Source organism: Sceloporus undulatus, chromosome 5 (genome assembly GCF_019175285.1).
Source record: "Sceloporus undulatus isolate JIND9_A2432 ecotype Alabama chromosome 5, SceUnd_v1.1, whole genome shotgun sequence".
Taxonomy (NCBI): domain Eukaryota; kingdom Metazoa; phylum Chordata; class Lepidosauria; order Squamata; family Phrynosomatidae; genus Sceloporus; species Sceloporus undulatus.
Window position 1 is genome coordinate 39,967,043 of NC_056526.1, and position 25,881 is coordinate 39,992,923.

Below are 25,881 nucleotides of genomic sequence, written 5' to 3' on the forward strand. Positions count from 1 at the left end.
CATTGATTTTACTCATGGCAAGAGCAAGAAGGGGTTTACTCTAGTTGGGACATTTACTCTAGTTGGGACACCTAAACATTTGGGATTAAAATTTATTTTTAGCTGAAGCAACCTTAGGTAAGATATTCAGTTTTCCAGGATAGTCAGGGACTATCTACATCTTGCATAGACTAGCAAAATATGCTTAGGAGATGCAAGATATGGATACAAAATAACAAAAGCCTGCTGTTGCAAAGGAAAAGGGATGTTGTGCAAAATGGCTATACCATCACTTAAAAGGCATCTGCTTTGTTGTTGTATTTATTGTTACCAGGCAGAGAGAGTAAGAGTGAGAGAGAGCCAGCTTGTAGCTCCAAAGGATTGCTAGATGCTCTGTGTTTGTACAAGTCATGATAGAATATCCTAACGGTTAAACTACATGGTACACAAGAAATGTGTGACTGAATTTTCCAACCTTTTGAAGTCCTTTAACTACAGCTAAGAGTTTTTAGTTATGATTAGAATATTAGTACTATTTTACGCACCTGAAACATCCTTCTTCCCCTAGCTGCTACTAGCTGCACAGTGGAAAAATGCAAGTGAAATCATCACACCCCAAACAGTCCAGATAATCTTTTACACCATTAAAAATATGCTCAGATTTATCACTGGGATCAGGATTCCAAGTGTCACACCCAGTATATGCAGATAGCTCTTCCTGTCAGTTTACGCCATTAGGCACTCTATTTTGGCATGCCTCACAAATAGAAAACTCACAACATAGAGATCTTTATCAAAATATAAGTTAGTTACTCAGATCCAGGACTATAGTTCAAGCCTATCTGTACTTATAAAACACTGCCATGACATGTCCTACTTGGCTAAGAGAATCTGCTTGTCATGTTTTATCGTCTGCATGTGCTGAATTGTTTGAACATTCTACTTTTTTTCACCTGTTTCAGAAAAACTTTACAGAGTAGAAAGCAGCAAGGGACCAAGACCATTCCGACCAGATCTTTTATTGGAGACCGAGGGAGAGAAAGAACAAGAAGTAAGATCATACTGAAATAAAACCATGGTCAGCAGAAAGTGGTAGCACTCAGCTGAAGATTGCTGAAATTCTGGGGGAAAAATTAAGAATGATGATTTTTCCAGATTAGAAATTTTATTGAGCTAATCTGAGGCTCAGTTGATCTAAACATGGCTATCTGTCAAGAAGGGCTGCAGGTAATCATTTGGTGGTGGTTGAACTGCATCTCCAGTCATCCTTCCCCATTGGTTGCATTGGCTTGGACCGTTGGTTGTGAGTTGCAGAACAACAAAATCTGGAGGGCTACACATGTTTTTTGCTTGGTGCCAAAATGATACTAATGTTAATGCCACTGGACCTCCAAGTAAAGAGTGTTTCACATCTGGGGCACCACAGCAGAGACGGTCCACTCCGATGTCCTCCCACAGTCTATTGTCCCCACTGATGAGATGGGCCACTCCTGTGGTTCCTGAAGATATAGGAACTGGTGGTCCTTCAAGCACCAAGATCTCAAGTTGTTTAGGATCTAGAGGTTCATGTACATGGATGATGCTGTTGTAGAAATGGAGGCAAAAAGTTGGGATTTCATTACAGTTTGATAATTCACAGGTCTAGGTTTGATGAATAAGGAAGAAAGCCTGTGTATAGGGAAAATGTTATTTTAATATTTCACTTTGGGAATAAAAAATACATAAGCTACTCTGACTTGGATTTGTGCATCTCCAGGTATACCTTCTAGTGAAAAGCTGCTGGGAGGAAGATCCAGAGAAGAGACCAGATTTTAAGAAAATTGAAACTACTCTTGCAAAGATATTTAGGTAAAAAAAGAGAAAAGAGTGGTGTTGGTATTCATATGTCTTTGTGTCAGAATGGTTCAGCACAAAGAGAAATGTTGTTTTGTTTTAACTGATAATTTTTAAACCATATTTAATTAAACATCTGTGTATGTAAAAGGAGGTGAGAATAAAGTAGTGAAGAATACAGAGTACTGGGTTGGGGAGAGGATGATATACATTAGCTTGAACCTCTTGAAAAATGATTCACATTTTTTAAAATATACACATCAGTTTTAGTGGTATAGGTGAAGTGAAGAAAAAGAGTGAAGTTGTTTAAGGTTAAAACAAAATTTGCTGTTATTGAAATGTAAATGTTAAGGAAACAAAACTCCCACTCAAACATATGCAGTGCTCTACTCCAAATTATTGTCTGCATTCATTTTAGGAAATTAAAAATAATATAGAACTTTAAAACATGAAGTAACAAGACTATAATTACTTCATTATCAAGCTACAATGTTTAACTTTTCTTAATGAAACAGTACTGCCAAACTAGAATCATAGTTCATGGGGGAAGTTTAGGGGATTTCCATTTTTGCCAAATGTTATCTAATATAGAAGTAATTTTCACTAACTTCCTTTTCTCATCAGTCCTGAAAGTTATCTTCATTACCTTTGAACTGTCTTCATTTTTTACTAGCAATTACCACAGCCAAACCAATGAAAGCTACATGGACACCTTAATCCGACGTCTGCAGCTATATTCAAGAAATCTGGAGCATTTAGTAGAAGAGAGGACTAAGTTATACAAAGCAGAACGAGACAGAGCAGACAGACTTAACTTCATGCTTCTCCCAGGGTGAGTGCTGGGACTACATGGCAATTACTGTGTGGAGTCCAGATGTGAAAATCACTGACCAAGACTCTTAAGTAGACTTACACATTATTATTGTTTTCATTTACAAGATTATTTTCCAGAGAGAGATATCATGGGAAAATATGACCTAAAAGATCCACTCAGTTGTTCCAAGTAATTTAACAAAAACTTCTTTAAAATGTCAGTTTGAGAACAGTTTCAGACATTACTTTGCTGCACAAGAACAGAATGCACAAACTTCCTGGGTTTCCATTATAAAATCATATTTGAAATATAAATGCTGCTCCTCCTTTCCCCAAGTGATGTGTAAACTGCTTTTGCAAAGACAGACTATGCTGTACTGACAGAGGAGATGTCAACATCTTCTGTGGTAACATCTTTCAGAAATATTAGTAAACATTGAGAGTTTATACACCCTGCTCTCGCATGACAAAGTGATTTTCAAGTAACCCCCCCCCAAAAACAAAACAAAACAAATTACAAAGCAAGAGTTATTGTCTTGGGGACCTGGTTTGGACTGTACCACTTGATACCTGTTCCTATTAAGTTCCCCTGTGACTGACCAGTAAATTTCAGAGACAATGAAATACCCATTTCCTTACCGGCCTAGCAGGAACACAGAGCAACAAATACTATAAAGTTGACCTTTGAAAAGTGAGACACATGGGGATGCTTTCTTCCTGCAATTCCTTGAGCAAGATAGCAGAGGCCTGTTCCAGACTGCCAAAATAAAGCTGCTTCAGGTCTCTTTGGAGGTATGCTGTTTAAGTGATGCATGCACCCTAAGAATCCGGAAGCTGCACCAAAGCTGCCCTCCAGTGCTTAGGAATGGAGTGTGGCTTTGGCGCGACCTCCGGACTCTTAGGACCCATGCATCATTTAAATAGCACACCTCCAAAGAGACCCAAAGCAGCTTTATTTTGGCAGTCTGTAACAGGCCAGAGATAGATCCTATTAAGTTCTCCTGTGACCGACTAACTGAAGGATTCAGTGCATAACCATCTAAGTGGGCAGGAGATCTAGGGAAAATGTAGCTTTCTCTGTCCTTGCCTGAAAAATGCAAATGAGACTTCTGTCTATATTGCAAGAGGACATATTTCCATGGATTGTCTCCCTCAAAGATTCCCACGTTCAGGCCACTTTTAGCCTGGTGCTCTGTGTGGCCAAGTAAATAGTGCTGTCAGCAGTAAGGGGAGCTGAACGTCAGAAGATGCAAGTCTCATGTACAGCCAACCAGGAGATCTCCGCTACCGTCGGGAAATGGGGCATCTGAATCACTCTGAAGACAAACGATTCAAAATGTCCCTGGGCCACCTGTTTTTGCATGGGACTTGAAATCATTGCCCTTCCATCCATTATTTTAGTGGCCACAAGCACAGCTTTCTGCATGGAGATGGCATGAGTAGTTCCAGAAATGTCACTTGCAATATTACTGGCAATATCTTCATGAAATTAGTCATCTGGCATGCACAAGATTACTAGAAGGATACCTGTAAATACCTGTAGTATTTGGAACCATTCCCAGCTTTCATAATCTTTTGGCTACACTGATTACCAGGTTGAAACTGGCCTGAGCGTGGGAATCCATGGCAAAGTGTCTTGTTCCCTTGCAATACAGAGAGAAGTCTCATCTGCATTTTTCAGGCAAGGACAGAAAAAGCCACATTTTCCCTTGATCTGCTATCCTTTCAGATGGTTATGTCAGTACTTGCTTGTAGTCCTAACAATAGGACTAAAACACCTTTTGATCTAGAGCTTGGCCTTTTAGAGATTGGGAAAATTCTTAAGGAGTGATACATGGACCAGCTCATCCATGATTTCATTCTTCAGCCCCTGCAAGTCTGGGATGAAAGGCAGGTTCATTCCTGCCCATGTTTAGGGCCCACAGGTGCTAAGAGCTTGCATAATCCAGGAATATATGTTAGATTATTGCTAAATAACTATCATATGTGGTTATGGACATTTTGAGCCTTCATTGGGTCCTCAAAAGTTTGCTTTACATATACCAGAAACACTGCATAGTTGTGCAAGAGAGCTGTGGCACTGCAGTATGGATGGTGTAGGAACATAAGCCTGCAATCTCTCTGTCAGCATATTGATTAGGAAACCTATCTGAACACAGGCATTAGGAAAATCTTCAGGTTGAATTTCCATATAAAATTCACATTGTGCCAGGAAGCTGGAGAAGAGGCTTTGATCAACCTCCCTGGAAGACCCACTAGGCACTTTCCCCATGTGAAGGGGAATACATGCTGCTGTGATGAGTTATCCACCCCTTGGAGTGGTCACTGCAGCATCCATCCTATTTCAGTGGGTCAGAGGAAGATAATCAAGTCCAAAGCAGTCTGGAGAACAATCAAGACAGAAAGATTCAGCACCACTGACAGCTCTTGGTGAGCATCTTGCTCTGACAATGGCTGGAGCTGAACTGAGGCCTCTTACACTGCTCCACCTTTTCCCAACATATAGGAAGCCTTAAGGGGACTTTAAGCCTGGTATGTGGTCCCCTCTCAGGAGCTCCTGTTAGGCTTCCTGCTGACACTGATGTACTAGCTTTGAAAGAGTCCTGGAGGTCCTGGTGAAAAATTGCTTTTTCTAGGGCTGTGGCTAGTCTCAAGAGGTACAAGGTTATTACAGAGAAGAAGGCCTCAGATTCAGGAGTGCTGTGTCTTACCAACTTTGGGGTGTCAGAATTGGTCATCTGAGAGGTAAGACCTAGTCCAGTGTCTTCAGTGCTGGCTCCTCAGTTTCCAAGTCTCTACTGTTAGTATTACATCTGTGTGAACAACTGAAATGTACAGAGACACAAAAGGGATTTTAGGGATCAAATGCCCATCTTGTTCAATATACTATTGCAAAATGTAATCCTCACCCCCCTAACCTCCAGCATATTTTGAATACAGATTGAGCGTCATTCACATTTTTCAATTTTAATTTGTCTTGTGCTTTACCATTAGCAGAATTCATGGAGCTATATTGACACATTTCTTTTAACAAACTATGGCCATCATGCAAAGTTACAAAGCTTTTCAAAATAAAATCTGAAATTAAGAAGATTTCTTCCCTATACCTTTCTTTCCCATTTTGACAGGCCTGTAGTAAAGTCTTTGAAAGAAACTGGACTGGTAGAGCCAGAACTCTTTGAAGAAGTCACCATTTACTTCAGTGACATTGTGGGATTCACAACCATCTGTAAATACAGCACCCCTATGGAAGTGGTGGACATGCTTAATGACATCTACAAGAACTTTGACCACATTCTTGACCATCATGATGTTTACAAGGTGATCAGATTTGTGAAAAGAGCACAAAAATCTAGACAGAATTGTGTTGAAAAGAAGGGGGAAACAGAACAATGCCACCAGTCATGTAAAATTATAACATGAAAGACAAGAATTATTTTTCTCTGAGTTGGTCTGTGTGTAAAATAGAGAAGGAAGGTAGGGTTCCTTTTCTTAACATTTTAAAAGTTAAAAGAACAATTCATTTCAGAGAAAATCACCCTCATATAGACCCCACTGTACTGAACATAATTTACAGTTTTTAATACCTGTATAAATGTTTATTAATTGAAAGATGCTTAGTATATTACTTCTCAAGTTAGCAGGAAAGAACTGGATGACATATTAGCCCTTCTCCCATTTGATCAAAATGTCTCTCCTATCTGGGAAAGACAATGACTTTTGGTTGTGTTTTAACAGGTGGAGACCATTGGAGATGCATACATGGTAGTGAGTGGTTTACCGAAGAGAAATGGCAACTGTCATGCGGTGGATATTTCCATGATGGCACTGGATATACTGAGTTTTATGGGCTCCTTTGAACTTCAGCATCTTCCAGGGCTTCCTATATGGATTCGAATAGGAATTCACTCTGGTATGGATATAAATATTTGAGGGGAGGAGATCAAGTAGTCTCTTTCAATTGCATGTTTTACTTTCCATAAATTGATTACAGAAGTGGGTCATATTATGACATTGGGGGATTTTGGATGTTATATTTTTTAAATATTAGTTGTAACAAATTGCTGGAGGAAGAAAATAGTAGATTTTAGAACAGATAATATAACACTAGTATTCTTGGCTAGGTTTGAGAAAATTAGCCTTTATGTATCTAATAGTGGCTTACTTCAAAAGAAGTAAGGAATGAAATGACATGGGGGTGGGCACTCTGTTACCTGAGGCACTTCACCCAACCACTTCATTGCTAGTCATAACTGAACTCTTCACAACAATTACAATAACATAAGACAACATTATACAGGAGATGTACCACTTTTTTTTTTTAAAAAAAAATACAGCTATTGAACTGAAGTTGCTTTTCACTGTCTACTATCATTGAAGGTTGCTTGCTCAAAATATGCTACTAGCACCAAACAAACAAACAAACAAACAAAAATCAAAAACAACAATAACCTAACAACACCAAACCAATGTGTTCAGATGGAGCCAGAAGCTTTCCATCATCCTTGCTGTAGCGCTTTGAAATAAAAAGATAATTTAAAGGGCAGAGACTGGTGTAATCCTTGTGTCCACAAATGCTTTAGGTGTATAAAATTATATTTCATGTTCTCGAGATCATGTTTAAAACAATGATTGCTTCCTATAAAGACTGCTTTCTTCTTATAATGACTGACTAACTGTGGCAGCTATGGCATTTTCAGAAGTTGTCTATCAGATCGTACCCACAATTTTGTAATGTTGCTTTGCAAGCCTTTACCTAAATTACATGTATTCTCTTTACTACTTTCACAGTTTTCCTGCAACACTAATTTCCTAAATGCTCCTGTTTATTGGTCTGCACCAGTCTTTAGAGCAGGGGTGGGATTCATGTGTCCTCCCCAGCAGTTTTGGACTGCACTTCCAAGCATTCCTCACTATTAGTTAGCCTGGCTAGGGCTGCTGGGACTTGCAGTTTGACAACAGCTGGATGGCGGCATGATTTCCACACCTGCTGTACAAAGTAATAATGAACACAGCAAATAAATCCAAGCAAATAGGTTGAGCAACTTATAGTCCCCTGTTACCTCTGAAATTGTCCACTCACGTGATTTGTGAAGTTTGTTTCTCAGCCTTTCTCTAAAACAGTCTGAGTTGCATCACAGGGCTGTTGGCTGCCAGAAAGCTGTAATGATATAACTAAGGGAGGTGGAGGAGAGAATGCCAGGTATGTGGGTATTAGGTTTGCCAGAATGAAAACTGGAGAGAATTCCTGTACCTTTAATGGCTGTGTAGATGAGAGAATTTCAGCAGGTGTTCCCTGTCCGGCAACCAAGTCACAAGAAACACCTGCTGAAATTCCCTCTTGAATGTAGAAGTGGAGGAACTGGAGAGTAACAAAAACGGTATCTTTTCAAAATTACAAATAGCAAGCAACCAAGAGTGAATGAAATGCTTTTAGCTATGCCCTTGCCTACAAGCTGAAAAGACAAGTATCTTAGATTTGATGCCATATGCAGTATACTTCCTGTGGGAATTCAGATTTTTTAAAAAAAATATGACAACCAACCTTGACAATATTTACGAGGGAGGAAAACCAAAGTCCTAAGACAATGCTTGCATCTCTAGATTTTGGCACCTAGAGAATCTGATTCCAGATTAATTACTATGATTACTGAAATGTTCAACTATTCCTTTTATCAGAGATGTATCCATATTAAGTTGGTTGCAGTGAAAAATGTACCACCCTTGTGGCACCTTAAAGAAAACAGTGCATAAAACCTTTGTAGGTGCATGAAATGTCATCTATAGTTATGTGTACAGAAATACTGGAGGGTGAAAATTTAAAGAGTTTTGTTGATTTCTAAGATTTCCTTGGGACATTGCAGACTCATCTTTTCATTTACAAATGCCCCATCTTTCTCTTAATTCTTATTTTGTGTGTCTTTTTCAGGTCCATGTGCTGCTGGTGTGGTTGGAATTAAAATGCCTCGTTACTGTTTGTTTGGAGATACAGTGAACACTGCTTCAAGAATGGAATCTACAGGTTTACGTAAGGACAGACTTCTGCACAGAAGAATATTGTACACAATCTAATCCAGAGCAAGCCACTATTTTATCCAGATAGGAACTATTTTATCATTCTAATTTACAATCTGACTGGTGGACCTACTTGTTAAGCCTCATGCCTCTCCCAGCACAGTCATTTCTGAGCTGCTAGAGAGGACGGGAAACGTGACATGTAAGGCCTTCTTTCTGTAGCTGGGCCTTTTGCAGCTGTACCCAGCTATATAAAGAGGGCTGGACACACTTCTGCTCATCCCCCCCAACACTCTATGCAACTCAGAAATGGCCATGTTGAGGGTGTTATATGGCTTATATGTGGAGTGTGACATCAGAAGATGTACACAGAGTCATAGCTATATCTCTGTTTCCTGATGTCTTGGCTGTTGTTTATAGGAAAATATATATTTGTAAAACAGTCAAGTCCTAAATATTTTCAACATTGGAGGCTCACAAATTTTATCAACTAAACTCTGACTCATCACAGCACAGCATCCAAAATGAAGCAAACGTGTGTATTATTGAACTTTTCACTTATTTAAATGAAAATTATATCAATAAAATTAACCTTTCATTTCTACTTATTTGTTGTTTCCACACTTATAGCTCTAAGAATCCATGTAAGTGGCTCTACTATTGCTATACTCAAGAGGACAGATTGTCAATTCCAGTATGAAGAGCGAGGAGAGACATATCTGAAGGTAACATACACTCATACCATGGATCATTTTCAAATTCATAATTTAAACAGACCTCTCCAGAGGTATCAAATATCTGAACAGCTCAATTAACTTTAAATTGCTAGTTGCAGACAAAAGAACATGCCCAGGCTGTCCTGTGAGCTTTACTGGGCTGGGATCTGAAGATGGGTTTTGTACATCCACAGCCTGAACACTCTAACCACTCCCATCTAATCTCAGCAGGATGTCCTGCTGATTTCACTGGTAGTTATCTATGCATAACTGTGGGCAGGATTGTTGTAACCTCAATTTGCTGATCATGGCTTCTGATATATTTATATATGTACTAATTTCAGTTAGATGCCACTCCTTTGAACAATTTATGTAATGGGTTTTTCAAAAGACGTTGTATGCCTAGTGAAAATGCACTAGGCAATTTATGCTCTACATTCTCTTTACTAAAATTGTACAAATATATCTTTTATATATTGCAGCACTGTAGTTGGCTTTGAACCAGTGGCGTCCTTGTAGTTGGTGTCACCCGGTGTATGGGGGACAGCGAAGAGGAAATGAGGGATAGATTGCCCCACTGCCCTCCCTCCCTTCCAATGCCTTGCTTGCTAGCTCCCCAGCCTGCTCACCACAACCCGGCAAAACTGTTGCGGTTGTGGGGTGCTGTAGTCTCTGTATAGCTGTTTGGGGTCTGGCACAATTCCTAAGGGGAGTAGCCACACTGACCCCAAACGAAAAGCAGCTCCCAGTGCTGTGACCTCCTGATGGTCATTCAGGATCCATAGTGGCTGCTCAGGATAGCAGCTGTGCTAGACCCCAAACAAAAGGCACTGCCCCCCCCCCAGCAGCAGGTACTACTGGGGAAGCAGTGCTGTGGCCTCTGGAGGGCCATTTGGGGTCTCGGGTGGCTGCTGGGCACCCCCACATCTCCTAGTGATACCATTCCTTTGAACAATTTATGTAACAGGCTTTTCAATAGAAGTTGTATGTCTACTGAATTTTACAAAAGGAAACGAATACAGTACATAAAACACAATTTCGTGGTCATGAAAGGAATATAATCTCTATTCTAACCTCAAATTTATTATTCTTTCATTTTAGGGCAAAGGAACTGAGATTACTTACTGGCTGACAGGTGTGAAGGACCAGCAATATAATCTTCCAACACCTCCTTCCGCGTAAGAGATTCTTTAACTTGTGGACTGCAACTTAAAGAGCGTTCACCAGTCAGAGTATCTTTATGTTCTCCTTCTGAGAATATATTATCTGGTAGTGTGGCATGTTCCTGGAAGACATCAAAAAGGCACCAGTTGATGCACACATCTTAATATCCCAACAGATGCTCATACTTTCAGTCTCATGAATCCTAGGACTACATAAAATCATGCTTGTGCATCTGTGAGATTTATATACACATATGCACACACATACATACATATAACACATACACACAATTTATATATATTATTTACAAAAAAGAATGCAGATATAAAATATCACATTATCTTTTCCTGTATTTTGCTTCCATTAACAAACCTTTGTTATGAACAGTATGAACTGTAGAGTAGAAAATGGGTGAGAGAGAACAGGTCGTCACACGTTCAGTAATAAGCAATAGTAGCTGGGGCAACAGAGATGGCAAATTGCCTCTCAGCTATCCCTAGCTTTCCCAGTCACGCTGGCAACCACAGACCAATGATCCATATCTCATTTTTATGAGGATTTTAAAGTAGGGACTATTAAGGGGTTGTTGTTGTTGTTGACTGCCCTTGAATTGATTCTGACTCATGGCAACCCTTTGGATGAGACATCCCCAAGACCCCCTATCCTCTACTCCTCTGTTTAGGTCCTGTACCTTAAGGCCTGTAACTTCTTTGATTGAGTCTATCTATCTGGTGTGCAGTCTTCCTCTCTTTTTACTACTCTCTAACATTCCTAGCATTATTGTTTTTTTCTAATGAGTCATGCCTTCCCATGATGTGTCCAAAGTATGACAATCTCAGTTTGATAATCTTGGCTTCCAGGGAAATTTCCAGATTGATCTGTTCAAGGACCCATTTGTTTGTCTTTTTGGCTGTCTGTGGTATCCTCAGCACTCTTCTCCAGCACCACATCCCAAATGAATTGATTTTCTTCTTATTTGCTTTCTTCACTGCCCACCTCTCACATGGTAATGGGGAATACAGTGGTTTGTACGATTCTAACTTTAGTGCTCAATTGTATACCTTTACTCTTTAGGATCCTATCTAGTTCTTTCATAGCAGCCCTTCCCATTCCTAGTCTCTTCCTGATTTCTTGGCTGCAGTCTCTGTTCTGGTCAATATCTGATCCAATATACGGCAACATTTTAACTATTTTGATTTCCTCATTGTTTGGGTTGGGTTTATGTAATTCCTACATGGTCATTATTTTTGTTTTCTTTATGTTCAGCATTATGTTGCTTTTGCACTTTATTTTTTGACCTTCCTTTGTAATTGTTCCATCCATAGCTTTTTGTGATCTAGGCAAGCAAAGGCTTTCCTATAGTCTAGCACATGCTGATTTTTCTGGAATTCTTTTGTATGCTCCATTAGTCATTGTATGTTTGCGATATGTTCCCTAGTACCTCTTCCTTTCTGGAACTCCGCTTGAACCACTGGGATTTCTCTCTCCATGTATGTTGCAGAATTTTGATTATACTTTTGCTTGCATGGAAAATTAATGCTATGGTCTTATAGTTGCTGCAGTCTTTTGTGTTTCCTGTTTTGTGTACTGGGATGTATATTGACCATTTCCAATCTGTTGGCCTCCATTTTGTTTTCCATATTTGTTGACATATATTGGTTAACACCAGAGTTATAAGTTGTAGCAGTTCAATTGGTGATTGCCCCTCACTGCAAATTCTCCTAGTGCAGTTTCCACCTCACTTTTTAGAATTTATGGTTCTTTGTTCCATGTGTCATTCATTTTTTTCACCTTTTTTGATAACTCTTCTGTGTATTGTATACAATGTCTTTATTTCTTCCTGATCCTGTAGTATGTTCTTATTATTGTCATATTGCATCCTGGCCCTTGGTTTAAACTTCCTTTGAGTTCCCAGATCTTTTTTGTTGCTGTCCTCTGTTTCTCTGTATTGATTGTTGTAGTAGTTCTCTTTAGCCTAGCATACTAGTCATACACTGATGGTTCTGGTTTTGTTCCTATCTACCTTTGCTTCTCTTGTTTCCTAATACATTATCCTGTAATACATATTGTTTGACATCCAGGTCATTTGCATTTAATAACATATATTAAATCACTGGACTTACAAATAACTATTCTTTTAATATACTAAGGCTTGCCAATCATTATGTTTTTAAAGGTGAACATGAAGAGGCTGAAACACTTAGCTAAATAATTTTAATTCTAGCTGTGTTTTGTCAATGATTTGTTTACATGTGTAGACAGCTTGACGCTTCTATTGCTTAGTCACATTTAACATCCTGCTCCTCTTTCTTCTCATTGGCTTGAGTACTGGTGGATTGGGACGCAAAATTGGGAAACAGGCTGATCATAGGTGGATTATGTCAGTGGTATCACTACAATTGTTCAAGGTTTTTTGACAAAAGGAAAAAAGGAGGAAGGAAGTAGGAGAATGGGAGAGGAAAAAAAAGAAAGCAAGACAGGCATCTAATTAAAAAAAAATAAATGAATTGGATATCACTGCATTAAAGTTAAAGATCGGTCTCAGGTCTAAAAAGTCAAAAGGCTTCTGGGACACTGCAAACAGTGTAGTTAGATTCACTATGGGTTGGTATTAGAAGAAAAGGTCTTTCAAGATTTACCTGGCATCTCCATAATGTTTGACTTTTGTTAATGAATTTCCTGCTATTTCTCAGGTCTTAATGTCAGAGGCTCAGATGACCTTGATTTTGGTGCTGAGATCTCAAATAAAATTAAGCCTTTAGATTGGGTTGGCAACTGTGGAGAGAGTAGGGGCCATTTTTTGCCCCCAGAAGCTCCTCCCAGCAAGCTGCACTGGTATGCCTAACACAGATAGAAGTAATATCAACTTGTTCTGGCTTCACTTTTGGCTGATTTTATTTTTTGGGGGGAGGGCAATTTTTGGATGATGATGGTGATTCTATTTCTAAGGTAGCCATTCTGGCCGTAAGAGAACACACACACACACACGCACACACACACATACAAATATTAAGGCAGTGCCTTGCTTTCACAATCTACAGATCTCTTTTTGAAGTACAGTGTTACAAAAAATGGTGGAATGCTGAAAGGAGAAAAAAGGATAACATGATGTTGAAATCATAATATCTGGATGGTTAGAATCTTAAGATGAAATTGGGCAGGAGAAGAGGCTGCAGACATTTAAATCACTTGGTACAGATGAATTTGAATGTCTGCAGTCTCCTCCCAGTTTTATCTCAAGACTTTATGACTTCATGGAAACTTAATGACTTCGGCATTAAATCACTTTTTCCTCCTACTCTTACCCTGCCTTCCAACCTCCTTTTTGTAGTATCTTTACTGACGAAAAAAGATAGAGATTTTTGAAAGATTACCGAGAATTTTTTAATCTTTGAGGTCTCCTAAAAAGGTGTTGCCCTAATATAGATTTGGGAAATCCCCTAATTGCTCTGTAATTGTTCCACTTCGAAGCAGAGAAGAATGACACTCCTTCACTTGTCACTTACAGTTTTGTTTCTGTCTTCCTCTGGAGGCGTTAAACCACCATGGCAAATTTTGTAACCATGCTCAGTCTCTCCCTGGAAGTGTGATTGTGCCAGAATGGTTTTGCCTAATGGGAAGATCCAGCTCCACCAGAATCCCTTCCACATCCTGGCCACAGGATCCTCAAGTCCATACTAAGATGCTTTGATACATTGTGATTAGTTTTAATAAAATAAAAATTTAAATCCAAGAGCATGTTATGAAATATTTCATCTTTCAAAAATTCATATTGACCCAAACATCCATATTGATTTGACTATTATGACTATTTGACTGCTATGGGCTTCTCAGTATTAGATATTACTTAGAATGCTGAGTGTTACAAAGTAATTAGTCCGTAGGAAACCATTTTTATTTGGTTTATGAGACTGTTTGCCTTATCTCTGCTTGCCATCCATTGGTTCCACTCCATCCATTTTCATTATTCTCTGTTCCAAATAAATTTTAATTTACGTTTGGGTTTTTGACTATGTGACATGATGAACTCAGTGAGACATGCATAAATTGAAGACAGGAAAAGGAGGAATAGCTTTGCCTTGGCTGTGTCTTCCCCTCGCGAAGGGATTTCAGTTTATGGTTGTTTCTACAATGGTATGTAGTTAATCCGGAACGTCTAGAACCTTAGGAAGAAGCCACAGTTCAGTGGCAGTGATGGCAAGGAACTACTGTTTAATGAGAAACTTTTGCATGTATCTTGGAAATTAGCTGTGAGGCAACTCAGCAGAGCTTCTGAACAAGCGGTCTCAATTGGATGCTCGAAATATGGAGCTCCAGTATAATGTATAAATCATACTTTATATTAGATTATGGATTTAAAATGAACAGTATAAATATACAAGGGTTTATTATTGGGAATCATGGTAGATATGCCACTGTGACTAATTTGAAATTTTCTGTTCTGCTGTTTCTAGGGAGAATCAGCAACGTTTGCAGGCGGACTTTGCTGAGATGATAACACACTCTCTTCAGAAAAGGGAAACCGAAGAATTCCAGGTGCGAGAGATTTCACACATGTCTAGTTACTGCAAAGGCACTCTGGAATATCTTCAACTGGCTACTACTGAATGCCCTAGCACCTACCTGTAAAACAGTATAAAGAGCATGAATAAGAATCCCAAAAAGTTAGAACTAATTTGAAAACAGATCTCACAAACACCTCACATATTTGCAGTATTGTAGAGAGGACAGGTTGGTTAAGGAGAGAAATTTATTCCTTCACTGTAAATGAATCATTTATGGAAAGAACATTCTTTCTGTTACGCTGACAAATAGAACTTAGCAAATGCAAGATGCTTCTTAACTAATTAGAGGCTTCACTGATGCATTTTTTTTAACAGTGGGGGAAGACAAAATAAGAGGGCATCCACATGGCAGCTCCTTTCACATCCGTTTGCTGTTTGTGGGCCAAACCAACAGTGAAGAATGACAGCAAAGGAATGAGATGCACAAAAAGCATTTTCCCCCTCTTCCAGTATTTTAAAAGCATTATGAATGGCATAAATTATGCCGATTCCCTGCTTTGCAATGACATACATTGTAATGCATGCAGACAGTAGGAAGGAGGACTGTTGCAATTAATACACAGATTGTGTTTATCTTTTATAAGCCATTTTGAGCATGTAGACAAGTATTATTTGAAAAAGAGAGCGAGAGAGCAATGAGAAAGAGAGAAAGCAAACACTGAATGCACCATTTGAAACTATTCCTTTTTTAAAATGTCTGTCCATGCCCTTGCTTCTTTAAAAACTGAAGCCATTTATATGTATGTGTATGTTAATCTGAGTCTGTCTTTCATATACAGGTAAGGTTTTGTTTTTGTATTGCAAGTACCTTCTTCCCTATTATTAAAAAAACCTAAAATATTTGTTATTTAAAACGTGTTATCTGCTATCCATTTTCATCTTTTAAGGCTTTGATTGCCATGACTTGTTTTATATTTGTTTTGAAATATGTGTATCAGTGTATTTGAAGATAAAAATAAACCCCTTTGAATGAGGTCCTGTATATTTGCTTGTGTTCAGTCTCATCTTGCTACAGATGATATTGGTGTGTGCTAGTCTGCAAAACTAAATTAGATCCTGAATAGTTTCTATTTCTTTCTGCCTATGTTCCTGAAGGAACTATCAAACACACTAGAGCCTACAGGATTCTGCAGCATTCTATTTTGTTGCACATGCGTTTAAAAATCTGTATGAAATTGCTGGGAGAAGTTGTCAAGAAATTTGGAGGAAGTTACTGTTAACATGGAGATAACACTTTATTTCACATTTCTGTTATATTTTAAGGAGAAAATGCAGTTCTGAACCATCATCTTGATGCTGTGATAAGCTGGAGGCCAGATAACAAACTAGATTTATCTAGATTAAATAAGTAGTTGATACTTACTGAAAATTATTCTCATGAGGCTGAAGGAACAGTCCACAACCTTCCCCCCCCCCCACAGGAAAGGTTGTCCAAGTGGGGAAATGTATGGGGCTGTCTTAAAAGATGATTCAAAACTGTGGATTGTTTACAATGCTGTAATTGGGCTGCTTATAAGGGGTCAATATGTTAGAGTGTATTATTTAAATGCTGCTTAATCACCATTGGTTTCTGATCCAAAGTGCAATCCCATTTCAAAGAGCAATTTATGATCTCCAAAGTCCTAAATGTTTTGGATGCAGAGCAATTAAAGGACTATCACCTCCCATAAATCTGTACTGTGTTGTTTCCCCCCTTCATCGGCAGTTTGGCTGGATAGTACACAGTACAGGGACATTCCTGTGATGAAGCCTGGTATTTAGACCTATGTTCCTCTTTCTCAACCTTCTGAATGACCACAAAGACAGTCTTCTAACTTTTTAATGATTCCATAGTTGCTTTTTCAGTCTCTGGTATCTGACTTATTATGGATTATTCTAATTCTTTTATTCCATGGTGGCTGATACGTTTATTTTTTTAAAGTAATTTTATTGATCGTGAGTGTGTGGAGGGTGAGGGTGAGGAGCAAATACTCTTAAGGACTGATCATTTAACCAATACAGCTTCGCCACCACATTTGTTAATAATTGCAAGCATGTCACCTTGGACTTGCAATAACCCTATGAAGGAGAGACCTCAAAGACAACCTGTTATTGATGGCCCTGCTCAGTTCTTGCAACATATGATGGCAGAGGAGGCGGAGGAGAAATAGTGGAAAGATATAAGAGAAATTTGCAAGTCATATCTTGAAGCATGAATTCCTCTTCACTGATTTAAATGTGGTCTTCAGAAGAGTGAATTCAAGATCCTGTTGGACATTTATGTGAAATAACAAGGCAAAATAACTGTACAGGTTCTGAGAACAGAAGTATTACCAGTCTCTTCTTCCTATAAATTATTCTCAGGGCAGGATATCTGCATAGTAACTTTTCAAATCATCCCTATAACCAAATTTCTGCTTGTGTGCTCTAAGGGCATAAAATGCCAGAGAGCTGTGACATAAACTGACATGCACTAGATCCTGAGAACTCAAAGTTTTAAATACTGCAAGAAAATGACTGGTTGCATATGTCTGTCGTTGTTGTTGTTCTGCTAGTTTGAGGGACTTTAGGACACAGACAAGCTTACTCCTCCCCAGCATGGCCACTATGCTGCCCATTTTTGGTCCTTCTGATGCCAGGTAGTGGCATCAGGATTTTAGTTGTATCATATTTTACCCTTGATGTTAATAAGTTACCTTGGATCCCATGTCAGAATCCCAAGTCAGGAGAAAAAAAGGGATATAAATTAAATGTGAAAAAATATTTAAGTGTGGGATAATTTAACCTTTAAACTATCAGTTTATAGCTATGGCTAATTAATAATAATAAAAAGAGCCACCTTTTTTTTTTTTTTTAAAAAAAATACTTATTTACAATTGGATTGTATTAAGGAATACTCTAAAGAGCCACAATGGTTTCAAGAGACATAAACTCTTGCTCCTACCAGTTGGATGAAATATTGCACTAATGCATAAACCATTGTGAGTTTTTTGGGCTATGCGACCGTGTTGGGAAGAGTTTATTCCTGATGTTTCACTTGCATCTGTGGCTGGCATCTTCAGAGAATGGTGACATGGAGGTGTGTGGCATATATATACATAAAAAACTAGCCTTTGATTTTACATTGTGGTAACGTGTAACTAAGTATGATAGTCTTTTTGTTGCTGAGTTCAACATTCTTTCTAGATCTTCCTATCATTTTAAATTTTTACTAACAGGCAAAATAATCCTAAAGAAGGTCAGCAGGTGGAGTAATGAAGCAGATTTACAATTGGCTCATGCTGGTTAGGGTAAAAGGGTAGTGGTGTGTTTTTTTCTCCTTTTCTCAGTGCATTAGTGTTCCTAAATCTCCCCCCTTCCACAATAGAGGGGATTGCTATGCTATATTTGAAGGAGGAATCACCTTTATGAGAAATACCATTCAGAGAAGTGTACTTTTTTGTATCATTTCATTTTTATTATTAAAAGTTACATGCTTGCTAAAAACATATTTTTTGTTATCCATTTGTTACAATCATAATTGTTTTTTATTATATTCATCTGCTGAACCTTCTTTCTTTTATTTGTCGCCCCTACACACACACACTCTGTGCTGAGCTTAATTCAAGGTGCTAGTGGTGACCTACAAAGCCCCAAATTACTTGGGGCCAAGATATCTGAAACATTGCTTCCTCACACATGGGCCTGACAATTTGAGTTCATCAGAAGAGGCTGAACATCAGAAATGTCCCAACACTTTGTGAGGTTAGGTTAGTGCATAAGGGACTGCAGGGTGTGCATCCCACACAGAGTGACATCCCAGAAGAGGGTGACACCCGGTTAATAATAATAATAATAGGATTTATTTATATGCCGCCCAATCATTGGGAATCCGGGCGGCTTACAACAGAGGGGATAATAGACCGTTCCCTGCCCTCAGGCTTACAATCTAAAAAGACACAATACAAAAGGAGAAGGGAATGGTGGGGGGCGGAAGAGATCAGGTCCAGCGTTCTTCTCTCCCTCTGAGGCCCGGACCAAGGCAGATGGACCGGAGGGAGGGCTCTTCTTCTTCAGGCTATCCCTGGTGGAGCTGGGCCTGCCTGATCAACTCCATCATAGGCCGGAAAATGACAGTTATGGAGGGAGGAGTCTCTTCTTCCAGGCTAGCCCTGGTGGAGCTGGGTCTGCCTGGTCAACTCCCTCATAGGCCAGAAGATGACAGTTATGGAGGGAGGAGTCTTCTTCCAGGCTAGCCCTGATGGAGCTGGGTTGTCCCCTCACTTCTCACTGCTGGGGCCTCATTCTCCTCATGAGGAGAATGAGGTTGTCGCAATGAGGAAGGCCAATGCACCTCATTGCTGCAGCCTCATTGTCCTCATACAAACGATGCCAATGCAATGGAGAAGGCTGAGTGTGCCACCCTGCACCTCATTACCACTGATGCTGCCATTCCCTGAAGCCCCACCTCAGGAAGCCTTGCCCCCTGCATTGGGTGATACCAGGGAGAGGGACGCCATTGGATTAGTGGACACACATAATGGGTCTTTTTCTGTAGCAGTGCCTTGACTTTGGAGCTTCCTACCTAAGGAACTTAGTCCCATTTGTGGTCCCATCTAAGCTTCCACACAGCATTCAGTTTTAAATGGCTGTTTTAGCTGATTAAACACTGGAATCTAGTATTGTTTTAGATTGCTTTTAAAAGTTTTAAAACAGTATTTGTGTTTAAAAAACGTTTTTATCTTTCTATTGTTTTAATTGGTTTTGATTAGTTCATTGCCTCAGGAACCTTGTGGGCTTGAAGGTGATACAGAGATATTTAAAATAAACAAATAACTTTTTGTAACCATTCAGAGGTTTTTGTAAACAGTGTCTTCCTGAAAATTCAAAACAGGAAAATTGCTGATGATGTTTCATAATACATGTGTGTTGTCTGCATTTCCTGCCCATTTGTATAATTGTAAGTTATTCATATATGTTGTCCATAACTGATCATTAGGTTTACAACCCAGTTCTAAGCATTACTTGGAACTGATTCAACTGACTCCTTATATTATGGCAACAGGCTCTTGAGGTAGACCATATTCCAGATTAGTCCAAAAAAGTGCAAATTCTTGCAATATAGCTGCTTGGCCTTTGCTGGGGTTTGTCAATTTTTGTTGCTTCTACACCCACAAATTCCATTCTTTTTTTGTGGGGAGCTGTTTGTAGCCATTTCTTGGATCTATACAAGACCTCTTCCAAAATAAGATTTGCTGAGGCGGTCCTATGGCTTGAAGAATAAATCTTCCCATCTCTGAAGTTTTTTATTTTCTTTCTTTTAAGAATAGCATTTGCTATTGTTGTTTGCCTTCAAGTCATTTCTGACTTACGGCTACCCTATCAGAGGGTTTTCTTGGCAAGATTTGTTCAGAGAGGTTTGCCTTTACCTTCTTCTAGAGAGAACGTGATTTGTCCAAAGTCATCCAGTGGGTTTTCAAGGCTGAGGAGAGATTTGAATCTTAGTCTCCCAGCGTCCTAGTCAAACACTCAAACCATTACATGACAATAGCTCTGACATATTATTACCTCTGTGGGGAAAAAAAACCCCAAGAACAATCTACTGGATCATCACTATTCAGAATGATTGTCCAAGAACCGATTCTAATGAACTAGTCATCAGCTACAGGTCCCAGTTGAATTTCCTGGAAAGAAAGAACAATTGCAGCCAGTGGATGCAAATATGGCCAATCTGGGATATTGGAAAAACGTAATTGCCAGCCATCTACATCAGACAGCCTGGGAAATGCTGAATTAGACAACTTTTGACATCAATGTGAAATGTTGAAGTACAACCTTATACATGTCTGTGTGTAGCCTTCAAGTCACCTGTCAGGGTTTTCTTAGGCAAGGAATACCGGAGGTGATTTTGCCGGTTCCTTCCTCTGAAATACAGCCTATATCACCTGGTATTCATGAACTACTCAGTAGTAAATTCAGTTAGTTAACTGCAGATTACTCTCAGAAAAGTAGCTATATAGTTGCAGTCTAAGGATTATTCTGTGTACAGTAATTTATTTCTTAGTACAGATGTATAGGATTGCATAGATGGTGCCTTTTGCAATAACACGACACCACTGGCAAACAAAAGACCATACAACTAAAGGCAAACCCCCCAAACTAGTTAAACCTGAAAGCACCCCATAGCTCCATCCCACCAGAAGCTCAAGCATGATAAACATTTTTAATTTGCATTAATCCTATGTACATCCTAAAGCGGCATTACAATAGGATAGCTCAACTTTTTAAAAAATGGCTTTATTGGGGATTATGGAAAATCACTCTTTCAGTTAATAAAATGCATTTATAGCTGAAATTTCATTTTTGGTTTATGTGAAAACAGAACCTTAGTCATATTTATTCACCTGAAGGATAATTAGCATACTTACCCTGCTTATCTTTGGGACCTCTTTATCTAGAAAAACAAGGGAACACCAGCACTTCCAATGGATATTATCTGTAACAGACATATCCTTCTTATCACAGCTTCTACTTAAAATCATCTTTGATTTCTTCACTGTTTGAAATATTTACATCAAAGAGTGGGTGTCTTCTCAAACAGGGTTATTTATCATTCTGCATTCATTTGTTCACTGTTCTTCCAACATCTTGAAGTTGTGAACAAAGTACCTTTACATCCCTCCAAAATCCTATTTGACTATACTTTAATTCTTGAACTGCAGTAAAGTAATGGATCAACATATAAAGCAACTTTTGTAACAAAATAAGTGTACTTGCCTCTGGCTTAAGTCACAAGACCTCATGACATGTGATTCAAACAGCTCTTGATAAGAGGACACTACCTCTTTTCAAGCAATACATAACTAGGATACACTTCCATTAACATGCCAATCCATATACTTTCAGATACTTCAAAATGAGTGAGCCACAATAACTGCATTAAGCCAGAAAAGGTTTAGAGTTTAATGACATAAAAATGATAAAGTAGTTTGTATACTGAACAATAACTTAAAATTAACATTGCTCCCTCCCCATATGACTTTTGAAGAATGGTCCAATTCCTGAAATGTCTAGACATCTGATTTAAGATCCTTGCAGAACCATGAAGTATGTTTGCCTCAGTAGCAGAGTTAAGTAATCTATGGTAAGTACTCCGGATACTGTATTTTTGAACTTCATTTTCCATAATCCCTGGTCATACAACTTTGAGCTGATGGGCGTTTGAGAGATCTCAAAGGCAGTAGCTTGCTGTCTTGCTAATGGAACTTAATGGAATTTAAAGTTTATTTCCTGAACTTTAAGAACCTTCCAGTACCCACATGGCCAGAAGGAGGTGGGGTCTGCCTGCATGTATAATTACAGCGCTCTAGAAATACAGTTTAATAATAATGTTTCCCTGTCCATACCATTTGAATTGAGGACAACAACCACAACATCTTGACAAAATGCAGGCCAATGACTAACATTGTCATCTCCCCCCTTTCTCCTATATGATTCTTAACACTTGTTTGATGAAGAAACCAGTGGTGCTTTGAAACCTTGCAACGTACATATTGTGCATTTTGGTTGGCCCAAGAAAGGTATCACTATTTTGTGAATTTTGTAAGTTATTGTACTTTGCTATACAGCTAACATGGCTACCCTAGATATGTTAGAGCACCACAAGTTTCTCATCCGAGCTCTATATTTCTATAATCTAAGAGCCTAAATAAGGTGAAGGGATCATATCCCATCTGATTTTAGAAGCAAAGCAGGGTCAGCCTTGGGTATTGCTTGGGTATGGGAGACCACTGATGGAATACCATCAGGAGGAGATATTTCAGATGAAGGAAGTGTCAAAACCATCTTTGAATATTCCTTGCCTAAGAAAACTCTATGAAATTTATGGAGTATTCACCATAAACCAAGAGGCAAAATGGAAGCAGGTGTGTGCGCACACGCACCGTTTACACAGTTTACTAAGTTGAAGACAAAAACTGGATAATTTTTTATTTTTTAAAGTCCAAATGACATCTTAACGTTTCAGATTTGTTGTAGTAACCCAAGATACTAAATGAACTTGGTGCTCCCTGGTTTTGAATGTAACCTTTCTGAGCAGGGTTTTGACTAAGGGCAAGGAAAGCCTGCTTGGTGTAGTGGTTTGAGTGAAACAACCATGAATCTGGATACCATGGTTGCAATCCTGACCTGGCCATGAAAACCCACTGGATGACCTAGGGCAAGTCACACTCTCTCAGACTCAGAGGATACTAATGTTAAACCCCCTCTGAAGAAACTTACCAAGAAAACCCCATGATAGGGTTGAATAGCTGCCCTGAATCCCATTTTGGGGGAAAAGAGGAATATAAATCCCATAAATAAATAAATAGGTTTGCCATAATAATGACTTGAAGGCACACAACAACAACAGCAACAACAACAACAACATAGAACCTAAGCCTGCCTATTTTACCTGGATTAGATGTTTCCCTAGGCAGGCTCAAGAGCACCAAAGACTACTTGTTGTGTGCTTTCAAGTTGTTCCTGACCTATGGCGACCCTAAGGGGTTCTCTTGACAAGATTTGTTGGCAAGAGGAGGTTTGTCATTGCTTTCCCCTGAGGCTGAGAGAGTGTGACTTGCCCAAGGTCACCCAGTGGGTTTCCATGACCGAGCCGGGAAAGTCCAACACTCAAACCACTACACCAGCCTGGCTCCTGAAAACACTACTAACTCCATGATTTTAATGACTTTGGAAAGGTCAAAATTGAGACTGAGTAGGTGAAAATAAAAATACAGCTAAAGAAGACAAGGAGACCCATCCTCATTTCCAGGACATATCCTCCATGTCCTCAAAAGATTCCAAAATGTCCTCCATTTTGAGCAAGACTAAAAAGCATGGCATTTACATTTCTAGGAGAGTTTGTTAGCTTCTCTGTGGTCCTGCCCCCCATTTTTCCTTGAACTCCCTCCATGTTTTGAGCATGAAGCATGGCATTTACATGTCTAGTAATGCATGTTAGCTTCTTTGTGGCCCTGTCCTCCCTTTCCTTAGTCCCCTTGGCCTTGAGGAGGAGGAGGAGGAGGAGGAGGAGAGCAGGGGGATGCTGCTGCTGCTGCTGCTGCCGCCGGAGCTGGCGCTGGGGCGGCTGTGTGCCCGGGGGGGGGCGAGGGGGGCCATGGGGCGGGGCGAGGGCGGGCCCTGGGCCTGGCTGGGGCCCAAGGGAGCCAAGTGGCCCAAGTGGCCCGGGCGCCTCCCTGAGAAAGGCAAGCCATGGCCCCAGTCCCTGGAGGAGGCTGCTGCTGCTGGTGGGGACTGTGCCTCCTGCTCTGGTGCCTGCTGCTGCTGCCGGACTCTGGGGCAGGTGAGGAGGAGGAGGGCAGGGAGGGCAGCCCTTTTCCCAGGGGAAAGGAGCTTCATGGGGAAAGGTGGCCTTCCCCCGCTTTGCCTTTGGGGAGGCTGAGGAGGGAGGAAAGGGGGCTCTTTCTGGCACAGGATAGTTGTGGTGGTGGTTGCTGCTGTGTGCCTCCAAGGCGTTTTTGACGGCCACTCTATCCCTAGGGTTTGCTTGGCCGGTTTCTTCGCCCTGTGTGGGAAAAGGCTCGGAAGGCACACAACACACAACACACAGCACACAGCACACACTGGTGTTGAAGGCAGGGCTCCTGGAGGCTGAAATCTTGGCTGCTCTCTTTACAGAAAAGTTTGCCTCACTTTCTTAATGGCCTCTTTGCTGTTACTGTGCGTAAAAGTCTTTAAAACCCCTCTCTTTTTCTCTTTCTCTTTCTCTCTCTCTCTCTCTCTCTCTCTCTCTGTGGACCCCAAGAGGCCCCCCAAAGACTGGCGGTTTCCTTTCTTTCTTTCTTTCTTTCTTTCTTTCTTTCTTTCTTTCTTTCTTTAATAACGGAGACCCCCCAAAGGTCCCTCCTTTGGAAGCAAGGCCTTCCTAGGTTCTGAATGTCCAGGTTCTCATTGCCAATAGTTGAAAGAGTGTTCTGGAACTGTGGAGCTGGTTCTGAATAAGGTCTAGGAAGAGGTTCCCTTTGGCAGAAGGGGAGCCAGTAGATTATGACACTGGAGGGATTCTTTTCAAAGACTCTTAGACACCTTTGAGAGGAACTGAAATATATAGAAGTGGGCAGCATGAGCTGTCCTAGGAGTTTATCACGCCAGGGGCTGATTTCCACATTAAAGAGAGGTTAAAGTGCATTTAAAGCATCCCAACAACAACAACAACAACAACAATATTTATTTGTATCCCACTCTTGTCCCAGAACTGGAACTGAGAGCAGCTTCACAACATTAAAAACAGTACAAGTAAAAACATAGAAAAAAAAGTACACACAAAAAAAAAGGAATTAAATTATTACAAAGCCAAGTAATTGCAGAAATGATTATCACACACAATGGCACAAATAAAGCAACATCGGAAATGCGTTGTCACTGAAATCCCCAAAGTACAAAGATGCGCATTAATGCTTCTTTTGTGACCACTTTAATGGCAGGTTTTGTGCGTCGTTGTGCAAAATTGTTACACGTAATTACACTGTTTTTCCAGGATAGTCACAGGATAAACTCCTGATCTCCTTCATGAGATAAACTCCCTCGACTTCAGTCTACTTCCTCAGGCAAGATGCATCTGAGGAAGTAGACTTTAGTCTATGAAAGCTCATGTTGCCAAGGTCTTGCTTTTAGTTAGTCTCAAACGTGTTACAAGATCTCTCCACATACTGATTCGACACAGCTATACATTCAAAAGAATCTTACAGTTAGACATTTTCAGCTCCCATGTGTCTGTCAGTGTTTGTGTGTATCTTCAAGTCGCCTGTTGACTTATGGCGACCCCATTAATTTCATAG

At 39.8% G+C, this 25,881-nt stretch overlaps 2 protein-coding genes across 3 annotated transcripts in view; both read left to right on the top strand.

The window, feature by feature from the left end:
• GUCY2C (guanylate cyclase 2C) overlaps positions 1-16,040 on the top strand; it is a 70,135-nt gene extending 54,095 nt beyond the window's left edge. Inside the window, exons 19-27 of one of the 2 annotated variants that reach the window (XM_042468572.1) lie at positions 942-1,030; positions 1,736-1,827; positions 2,486-2,644; positions 5,754-5,946; positions 6,364-6,538; positions 8,555-8,653; positions 9,271-9,365; positions 10,458-10,534; positions 14,975-16,040. In XM_042468572.1, coding sequence (XP_042324506.1) covers positions 942-1,030; positions 1,736-1,827; positions 2,486-2,644; positions 5,754-5,946; positions 6,364-6,538; positions 8,555-8,653; positions 9,271-9,365; positions 10,458-10,534; positions 14,975-15,149 — 1,154 coding nt within the window. In that variant the 3' untranslated portion in view covers positions 15,150-16,040. Of the gene's footprint in view, positions 1-941; positions 1,031-1,735; positions 1,828-2,485; positions 2,645-5,753; positions 5,947-6,363; positions 6,539-8,554; positions 8,654-9,270; positions 9,366-10,457; positions 10,539-14,974 lie in introns of those variants that run through there. The other variant, XM_042468571.1, reaches the window with a different exon arrangement.
• Positions 16,041-24,224: 8,184 nt separating this feature from the next.
• Positions 24,225-25,881, top strand: part of PLBD1 (phospholipase B domain containing 1) — a 50,722-nt gene continuing 49,065 nt past the window's right edge. The window contains exon 1 of the mRNA XM_042468754.1: positions 24,225-24,386. Within this exon, the coding sequence (XP_042324688.1) occupies positions 24,296-24,386 (91 nt within the window). The 5' untranslated portion in view covers positions 24,225-24,295. The remainder of the gene's footprint in view (positions 24,387-25,881) is intronic.